Source organism: Vicia villosa, unplaced genomic scaffold (assembly GCF_029867415.1).
Source record: "Vicia villosa cultivar HV-30 ecotype Madison, WI unplaced genomic scaffold, Vvil1.0 ctg.002811F_1_1, whole genome shotgun sequence".
NCBI classification, from domain to species: Eukaryota; Viridiplantae; Streptophyta; class Magnoliopsida; order Fabales; family Fabaceae; genus Vicia; species Vicia villosa.
This window is the reverse complement of record NW_026706038.1, coordinates 74111-85172: the sequence shown is the minus strand read 5'-3', so window position 1 is coordinate 85172 and position 11062 is coordinate 74111. Positions and strand designations below refer to the sequence as shown.

Sequence of the window (11062 nt, the reverse complement as noted above, 5' to 3'; positions counted from 1 at the left end):
GCTCTTAATCTTTGTCAGTTATGTTTTTCTAGCATAGAGTTGTATCATGTATGTAGCCCACGAGGCGATGATTGTTAAGTTATTATTATTATTTTGTAATTGCAAATGAGTTGGACTTATCATACCTAACAGTAATTTGTCTATTAGTGTTTCTAATGCATGTGATACAAATATAGTTTTAACATTATGTGCATGATACTTATTTTTGTGTTTGTAGCTTAATTTAATTACTAGTACAACTACTACTGTACTACAATACAATGACAAACATACTTAACAGTAATTGAACATGACTTGAGTTTTAACTCCTAAATTTCCTGTTTCTATTTGTCCATTAGTGTTTCAAATGCAGGTGATTTGCAACAAAGATAGTGTTAGCATTAAACTAACCAATGCAGTTAGTTTAATGGAAAATTTCAGCCAGTGTGAAAACCGGAGAATCATGAGTTTAAACTCACGCTGTACCAACAAGACCAATGCGGGTTACTTATTATTTGCAGTACAATTATTAATGTGCTGCAGCAATGACTTTATTTTCTAGTAGATCTTGTGCAGAATAATCAACCCAAAATATGTATGAAAATATTGTTCACAAACATGAACCAGTTTATGATTTTCAAACATGTATTATGATGCCTAAAAATGACAAGCTTATTTCATTAGTAAAGTTACGATACACAAGTCAGAATTAGTTACATAGTGAGATAGATTATAGATGATAATACAAATATGAAGGTTAACAAGTTCCAATAGTACTTCTTATGTCGAAATCAAAAAAGCTTTGTCTAAAAAATTAAGGACATAATAGATAATCAAACAAAATTATAATTTCATAAATTAAATATTGTTCACAACTAACAATAACAGAGTGAAAATATAATTGCAAAAAATAATCATTTAAGAATCTTTAAGGACTACAGATAATTTCAATTGTTCTCCTTAGCACCGGTTCCTTTCATGAAGTCTTGTTTGTGTGTCAATGAATTTTGTAAAATTAAATCTCTTTTGCTGTTAAAAGGATGTAGTGTCAGTTGTAATGCAATTTTTAGCCTCGACCCTTCATCCACCTGTTAGCATAACGTTGCAAAAGTCGTTGTTAAAATATTCACATAATAATGTAAGGAAATTAAAAAAATTTAGTGTTATATAAGTTTTTCATACTTCAATCTTATAACCATTCTTTCCTTGTTGCATCATCCAATGAATCACCCAAATCGCGCAATCATTCCTAAAAAAAATTATCCGATAAGAGATACAATAAAGTAAACAAAAATTTATAAGAAAACATTAATTAAATAATAGAGTTGTAACTTACGATCCTTCCCGTTGACTTCCCAAACCTTTTGGAGTGACTAATTTAAACTCTCTTATTTTATTGCCATAGTTTGGTTTGGTATCATAGAATGTAGAATCCATCAACAGTTCTTCCATAAAAATAGACTGAACCATACATAAATTTGTTAGTGGTTTTCTATCATAGTTGAATATGTTACATTATAACTAACTATAGTGTGAAGAGTTTTGTTACCAATTTTTTGATGCTAAGCATCCTGCTATTAACAGTGGAAGAGCTTTGGCAAGAGGAGTCCAGATATATTAATTCTCGAGTCTCAAAATTAATTACCAACAAGAACCAATGAAGACTATCCATATCATGGATCGGCATAAATATCTAATCATTTTCAAATATTAATGTGGTAATGAGTAATGACTGAGTAGGTTGTGGGTATGAATGCAAACCATATTTTTTTAAAAGGAATTAAAATGAATTTAATCAAATAATAATAAATTGATTTAATTAGACAAAGAAAATATATTTTTATTTTAATTAATTAATATAATTTAATAGGATAAATAATTTATCATTGAACTTGAGATTCAAAATATTTCAACCTAACAAACCCTATATAAAAACGTGGTGACTTAGTGGCTATGGATGGAAATCATTTCTTTTAGATAAAATTAAAATAAATATAATAATAATAAATAGATTTAATTGAATAAATAGTATTTATTCTAATATAATTAATTAAATATGATTTAGTAGGGTGAATAATTTATCATTGAAGTTGAGATTCCAAATATTTTAACCATAACAAACCCTATATAAAAACGTGGTTAGTTTTCTATTAGTGTGGTAATGAATAATGAATAATGCCTTAGTGGGGGATGGACCATTTCTACTTCCAGGTTGTTTTTTATAAACCCACGTTTTTCTATTGATTAAATAAAAATAATTTCTTAATTAATTTTTTTTTTTGTCAAACTTTCTTAATTAATTAAATTGCTAGATAATCAATATTAGAGGCAAAACATCCTACAAAATCTCCTTTTATTTGGTCTCCACATTTTATTTTTTGGAATTTTAATATCTCATCACATTTTGATATATTTTTTATGACATGACAGATGAATTGGTGATGTGTCATGACTATCTAGCTTAGTTCAATTACTAAATTATTTATTAATTATTTTTTATTTTAATAATAATATAAATTTTTATATTTAAAATATAAAAAAACTAATAGCCTAAATTAAATTAGCATTAATTTTTATATTATTTGTTATTTTTGAAAGAAGTGATTTTTTAATTAATTATAAATTTTTTATTGAAATTAGTTAATTATAAATTTCAAAATTTTCAAAATGTTTATACTAGGATTGGAAAACTCCACAAATTTTAATCCAAACTCCACCAATTCTCCGATCAAACCATTACAACTTCTTTAATCCAAACTCCACAAATTCTAAACGAGCACCTAAGAAAATAATTATAAAGTAACAACTTATAAAGATGTTTCTCAATTATAATATCATTTATGATTTATGATGTTTTGCAGAAAACTCCACGTCCTTCAATACACTCATAAACTGCAATATATAAATGAACAAAATTAGAAGACAATTAAAATACGAAATAAACACAAATTAATAAAATCTAAATATTTAGTATTAGTATAATCACCGATTCATTAGAAGGAGCATCATTTGTTTCTGAACCCAAGACAGTGTTGTTAGAATGAAATGGAGGAATGCTTGCCGAAGGGAATTGTGGAAACATTGATCCACCCAAAGTCGGAATGCCACTCATGGGAAAATAGTTACTAGTATACCCAACACCATGATTCCATCTTGAACTTTGACTTGCATGTTTGACGGAGGAACTAACACCATACCCAAAACTGTGTGGTGTACCATTCTACAACAATCAAAACATAACAGTGAACCAAATCAAATTAACATAGTATAACATTTTAAATCATAAGAACTTTCAACAATGTAATACAAATAAGTCATTACATTTTCGGTCTTTCTATCTAGACTTGAGGTTTTTTGGTTCCCAGAATCTTGTGTTGAAAAACCCGTTGTGTGCCCATTTTCTCTATTGCGTTTAATACCAATGTTATCATCAGTATTATATCTACTATTTGATATCAAACTATAATGAGTTTCGTCATTCATCTCGTGGCTTATAGACTCCTGAACATAATGCAAACATAATATAAGTATCAATTACAAGATTGAATATTTATATAATATATACAACTTACGTTTAAATGACTTGATTCATAATCAGATTCGACATGCGAATCCTCCCCCTCCCCCTCATCTCCAGTTACGAAGTCAATTCCAGCAAGTATTGGACACCTCCTTCTTGTGTGACCGAGCTTTCTACAATGAGAACAATGTTTTTGCTGCTTCATGTAGGGTTTTTTGTTTTTAGGGGCACCTTTGGTCTTCACAGTAATTGGATCGCCGGCAACATGATCATTTGCCTTACTCTTTCCATTGATATTTACTTCATTAATTTTGTTTCTTTTCTCACATAAACTATTCATACCTTCCAAAGCCTCTTTATAATCATTAGCACTCTTACACGAAACCTCACATAGCCTATTGAATGCAGCAGCAAGTGCCCCTCGACGGAACATGATCATTTTTTCCTCATTATTAACTTCTTCGGAGGTAAATGATGTGATGTAATCATTCTTTGCTGTTTTAGACCATCTCTTGCAAATCAAACTTTTAGGAAAAGCATCCATGTCCTCATACTTCATGACAGAAATAATGTGGGAACATGGAAGTCCTCTGCGTTCAAATCTTCTACAATCACATAAAAATTTATTTTGTGCCTTATCAAGATAAACCCAAAAAATTTCATCTTTGTTGCGGTATACATTTACTTTGAAAATTAGACTATTTCCAACATCAACCCGTTCAGTGACAGATAACGCAGCAACACCCTCTATCGCAATTTTTACTTCTTTGAACTTTTTAGCAGTGAATATCTTTGAAGCTTCAAGCTTTAATTCTGGCAAGGGAGTCGTCAAAACATGCTGATAATAAAACGAATTAAAATCTGACTTTAATTCATTATGCCTGTATTCTTTCAAAGCACGCTCAAAATTATGCAAGAAATCAACAAGGCTATTTTTGTGTTGAACATATTTCTTGATAAATGAATTCACACCTTCACACATCGATGTCGTTCTAACTCCACCCACAAAATGGTCTCGCATGTATGAACTTGCCCACATTTGTTTCAATTCATATGTTTTGATTACCCACTTATTCTTTGATACACCACAATCATCAATAACCCTTTTCCATTCAGATTCAAACTTTTCAGGTGTATAACTAGAATACATCAGTGTCTTGAACTCTTTTAAGAACCTTGCATTCTTCACATGTTTAATAGCATTTTGATGTAGATGCCATGAACAAAGACGATGTGTTGAATTTGGAAATATAACTCTAATAGCTTCTCTCATTGATTTATCCCCATCAGTAACAACGGCTTTGGGATGTTTTCCATACATGGCCTTTACAAACATATCTAAAACCCATTTATATGTCTCTGTTGTTTCATCGCAAAGTAAAGCCGATGCAAAAATGGTCGTTTCTCCGTGGTGATTAAATCCACAAAATATTACAAGTGGCTTGTCATATCGATTCTTTTTATAAGTTGTGTCAAATACAACCACATCGCTAAAGCATTCATAATCAAATCTGCTGGTAGAATCGGCCCAGAAAATATTTTCTAACCGCCTGTCATCTGTAAAGGTAAACTCCGAAAAAAAGGCTGAATCACTATCAGCTTTTCCTTGAAAATAACTCAAAGTGGCAAAAGTATCACCACCTTCAATTCTTACCCTTCCTTGATGATGAGTATAGTTGTATAGGTCTTTTTTAATAAATCCAAGACTTTCATGACCTCCTTTTTGCCCCATCAAAAAGCCCAATATATGACAAGTTCTAACGCCTTGTGAATGCAAACCATTGACAACTTGTTTATCCGCTTCACTTAATTTACGATAATTGGGAATCAAATGAATAAAACGTGCAGGAGTTAATTCATGGTTATGAGATGACTCAAATTTTGTAACTATCCAAAGCTTACGAACATAATCATAGGCTACTCGAAATCTAGCAAGACAGCCAGTTCACATAGTTGGTCGATATTTATCCTCATTCTTCTTATTTTTTCTTTCACTCTTTCCTTCTTTATTGCAAAGTAATTGACGAACAACAATTTTCCTTTCATGATCGCGTACAACATCATCTTTTCTTACCGCAAATCCATGGAAATGAGCATATGTTATGTAAAATTGTATCGCTTCTTCCTCTGTGCTAAATTCCATAGCCCTTATATCTTCATCTGTAACTTCACTTAAACATTTATGACCATTACAATCCTCTTTCTCCAACGTATCTCTATCACTACCATCACCGTTAACACTGGTGAATTCCACCTCTTCACCGTCACTATCGAGATGCAAAGTTGATTCACTATATTTAGACATTTTAAAATAAATCCTGAAATAAGAGAGAATAAAATAACATTGTTTCATACATAAATCATAGTATAACATAAAACACTAATATCAATTTATACTTTTCATGTTTTAATATATAATAAATCAAAAAGTAACACTAAAATTTAAGCCATCCATCTAAATACTTAAAATCAATTTAAGTTCTATTCAATCTCCATTGAGGATTATAGATAACAAATGAATGAATGAATGAATCACCATTTTAGTTTTTCGATATTATAAAGAATCTAAAAAAGTGATCTCTAAATTTGAAAATAATCAATCACAATATTTTCTAAAACAATTTCTAAACTAAATTTATGAAATAAAAAAATATAACATAGCAGATGGAATTTTCTAAAACAATTAAAGCGCATTATAAGATTTTCTAAAACAATTTGCATTATGTTAAATTTTCTTTGGCAAATATTTGCAGTATTATAAAATTATCAAAGCAAAACACAACTTGTTCAAATGAAATTTAAGTGCATGGCCATTATGTCTAAGTGGGTCAGTGTTACCCTTGAATCACTTTACTGTTTTTAAGTTTATAATTTTTCAATTTCCAAATTTTCACACTTGAAGAAACATTACAAAAATAATTTGAAACAAAATAAAAAATCAACATAAAATTGTGTGAAATTTTAAATAAAATCAAGGGAGAGGTGAAAAGGGGATTTTCCGGTAAACTCCGATGGAGAATTTGATTAAGCCATTAGTGAAGTAATTGTGCGGCGGCAGAATTGCTTAGGTTACCGCATGTCATTATGCAGCGGCAACTCATGTTAAAACGATGAATGAGATCTAGTAAGATAAATACTAATTGAATTTGAAGAGAAATTATGTTATCAATTATTAAAATTCTCTACAGTATTTGAAGATACCACTAATTATCTGCAGAATTTGAATTTGAAGATACCATTAAATAGCAGAATTAGCATAACTGTTTCATAATAATTTATCTACAATTTCAAAAATTAAACAATTCATAGTAATTATACTGCATTATTTACCTTGAATTTGAAGAGATATCCACTTTCAATATCTAGGTGTATATTCCCATACAATAAGCAAACTCCTCATTCATAACATATAACATTTCTTCCTATCAAATCATCCAATTGAAAATAAAGAATTGATAGTTAAAAGAATTGTCAATATCAATTTCAGATTGAGAAATAATTGCAGATAATTCGCCGGCAAGAATTTTTCCCAAACAGAATTCAATTTCGAACTCACCCATAATGGTTTTCTCTGCTAGCGTGATTGTAATTGTTCTTTTTTCCACATCAATTTTAGAGAAAGAAATAATATATTCCAAATTGTAAAAAAAAAAAAAAGAACAAAAGAGGAGCGATAACATAAGAATTAGGGATGAAGATGAAGTAATGGGAAGGAAGGAGATAAAAGTCTTTTCAAAAATATATCAATAAGAAAAAATTAAAAAAATATTAACAATCATTATTAAAAATAAAATATAAATTGTTAATTTATGCCACATCACTCGGGTAATTTACCCATCCTTTTTCCAAGGCAACCAAGAAAAAACCTAAATTAAAAATAGAATTGGATTACTTTAAAATAATTTGGCATTGACACATCGGCATATAAAATGCCACATCATTAAAAATAAGTCTCAAATTAGAGAAGGGACTAAAATTCAATATAAAACTTAAAAAAGGGATCAAAATCAGGGTTTTTGAAATGGAGGGACCAAAATAAAATAAAAAAGACAAAATAGAGGGACTAAAGTTGCAATTAAGCCTAAGAAAAATTTGTTCATACGAGATAATTTTAATTATCATCAAATGTCTTTTATTCTAATTTATTTTTCTTAAATGCAAATGATCAATATTGTTAAATACTAATATAAGTCTTTAATGTATCGTCTCAATTAATCCATAGATACATTAAATAATTTGATTGTCCTTCAATGTACTATTATCACATTGTTAAAAAGTAAATTAAAAGAAAAAAATTGCAATTTAAATTTTTTCCTATGCATTAAATTCTTGTGATTTTTCAAAAAATTTGATCAATTATCAAATAACTTTCTGCTAATAAAATGTGATGCTCTTAAATCTTATTAAAAATTAATTTATTTAAAAAAGACTTAAAGCAATAGATTCATAATCAACTTAATTTTTTATCAAGGACTACTACACTTTTTTTTTAATTAAAAAGGGGGAAAAACCCACCACAAAATATATTAAAAAAAGAAGAGAGATGTTACAGAGCAACAGAAAAAATGCGGGGACCGAACCAAAACCCCTTAATGAGTAACTCTATACATAGGAAGACCGATGGAGTTTTTAGCAAACTCCATAAGAATCTCCCTATGAACAACATCCCACCAGGTAAAATCTTGTACATGTAATCCTATGTAAGCAAGCCTATCCGCACAATAATTTCCTTCCCGATAAATATGAGTGACCAAAAAATTAATGGATCTAGTATGTTGGATAACATTCTCCCATCTGATCCTGAGAGCCAAAGGAACAATATGGGGTTTGGAGAAAGCGAGAACAACTAGCGTGGAATCAGTTTCAAGCCAAAAGTTATTCCAATTTTTCTGCTTAGCAATCTCAATAGCCAAAATGGCTCCATATAACTCTGCTAGAAAAGCGTTACCTGGACCGAGAAATTTGGAAAAACTTCCCTGATGCATTCCGGTATGATCTCTGTAGATACCACCACAAGCCGCTCGTTGTGACACTCCTGAAGACGCTCCATCAGTGTTACATTTAATCCAATGAAGAAATGGAGGATGCCAAAGGAATTCCTTAACCAAGAAAGCTTTAGGAGGATTAACAGTAATATTGAAACTTTTCGGGAATTGAAGATCCAATATTGAGTTTGAACCCTGTTTCGGAGTAGCATTTTCGACAAACATAACATCTCTCTTGACCTCATAGAGTAAAGAGTTCCAATTGCTTCTTTTATCCTCGAACCGACATAAGTTGCAAGCTTTCCAAATCATAGAGACCACACTAGAAACTGCTACACTCAAAATACCCAAAATAATAATTATATTTTACTCTACTAAAATTTAAACTTCACAATAAATTATTAAACAATATTATGATAATGATATAAAATAATCTGATTAGAAATTAAAATTGTCAATTAATATTTAACATTTAAATCACAATTGTAGTAAACAAATGAAAAACTAAGAATAATGGATAGAATATATGACCCAACTCATAAACTAAACAAAATTAGATAGACCAAAAACTTTTATTTTGGAATGATCAAATCTGTGTAACTTATCAAACCACCAATTTTGTTGATTCTCGTTGGTTTTTCGATTTAATGGTGTAGCAATTTCAATGTCTATTTGGACAAGACACAAGCTTGGTTTTCGATCAAATCGATTAAATCGACCGATCAGATTTTGAGTACTTTGGACAAAATCTTCACAAAGTATAGATCATTTTGACAACAATACGCTTAGGAAAATCTTCTTAATTGCTTAAAACCAACTTCCTTTCTTTTCATCTCTCTGTTTCTTCCTGTAAACATAATTTGGAAAGAAAAAAAAAATCAAACACCAATTTTCTACAAATAAATTCTTTTGGTTTTTAAAACACATGACTGAACCTCGCATACAAAGTTGAAATAAAAAAAATCAAAAAGATTGTTTAAGAATATGAAAAAATGAGGTATAAAAAAATAAAATAAAAAAGAGTGCTTAAGAATATGAAAAAATGAGGTATAAAAAAAACTATACTTGATAAATAGAAGAATGGAGGGTAAAGATGATAGTGTAAGAAACAGAACTTTGAAGAAAAAAAATGGAGGAAACTTCAAAACTTCTCCAAAACTTCTCCAAACCCTCTCCAAAACTCAATCAATCTCCATCCATTTTTCGTCTCAAAATCAAGTTTCAAACTGTTGATCACGTTAAAGGGAGCATAAAAAGCTACAATTTGAGGTAAACATCTCTCATTTCATCCCCTATTTCACTATATTGATTCAACAAATTTATGGTGAAACCTGCGATGGTTCGGAAGTTCATTTCGGAAATGAACTTCTGAAATATGCCCTGGCAGTTAAAAAAAACAGTTTTGGCCAATTTTGCTAATTTTTGCATATGTTAGGTATGGTGCATCCGGACAACATTGTGCAAGATGATGACGTAGTAGTTCCGGAAGTTGTCAATGTTAATAACGATCTAGTTATCGACGTTAAATCTATGCTCAATGCGGTTGATGTTCGGCAACAATTTACAAATGATCAGAGCTTCGTTAGTCGCGAACAATTGATTGATTGGGTTCAGAACGAAGCTAGTAAACTTGGATTTGGAATTGTTATTTTAAGGTCCGACAATGGAAATAGTAGGCGGAAAGCTTTCGTTGTTTTGAATTGCGAACGGGGTGGGAGTTATGCATAATCAAACCGGGTGCTAAAACACGAAGACACTGGATCGAGAAAGTATGGGTGTCCGTTTAAGTTGCGCGCGACTCGGAGGTTGATGATTTGTGGTGTTTAATCGTAATTTGTGGAATTCATAATCATGCCTTGGATGCCAAGTTACACGGACATCCAATGGCGTGTCGTTTGTCCCGCGAAGAGAAGAATATGATTTCGGATTTAACGATAGTCAAAGTGGCGCCTCGCAACATACTTGTCGATTTGAAGCGTAAAAAACCGGATAGCGTTTCAAATATCAAGCAAGTTTACAATGAACAACACAATCTCAAAGTTTTGAAAATGGGCCCTCGGTCGGAAATGCAACAACTTTTGAAACTATTAGGCGATAACAAATATGTGTCAAGCTTCCGAACGTTCGAGGACAAAGTTACGGTGCGTGATATTTTTTGGACTCATCCCGAAAGTATCAAATTGTTCAACACATTTCCAACCGTTCTTGTGATGGATTCGACGTACAAGACCAACAAGTATAGGCTTCCTCTTCTAGAGATAGTCGGTGTGACCTCGACGGACAAGACTTATTTGGTCGGGTTTGCTTTTTTGGAGTGTGAAAAAGAAGAAAACTTTACATGGGATTTTGAAATATGCAAGTCTTTTTTAGTTGATCAAAAGGTTATGCCAGACGTCATTGTCACCGACCGGGACAATGCTTCGATGAATGCGGTTGATACCGTCTTCCCGACATCGACCGCGTTACTTTGTCGGTATCACATAACTTGCAACGTGAGAAGTAAGTTGAAACCCGTAGTTGGGACAAAAGATAGGCCGGATGAAAACGGTAAAGTTATCAAATTCGCTGTTGTGGTTGA

At 31.0% G+C, this 11062-nt stretch overlaps 1 protein-coding gene across 1 annotated transcript; it reads right to left on the bottom strand.

Moving 5' to 3' along the window:
* Positions 1 to 2817: 2817 nt before the first annotated feature.
* Positions 2818 to 6922, bottom strand: LOC131639858 (protein FAR-RED IMPAIRED RESPONSE 1-like). Its single transcript, XM_058910303.1, has 5 exons — positions 6830 to 6922; positions 3552 to 5817; positions 3301 to 3480; positions 2966 to 3199; positions 2818 to 2871 (listed from the first exon to the last, which is right to left on the bottom strand). The coding sequence occupies exons 2-5, from the start codon at positions 5229 to 5231 to the stop codon at positions 2818 to 2820; spliced, it is 2148 nt and encodes a 715-aa protein (XP_058766286.1). The 5' UTR covers positions 5232 to 5817; positions 6830 to 6922.
* Positions 6923 to 11062: the final 4140 nt, after the last annotated feature.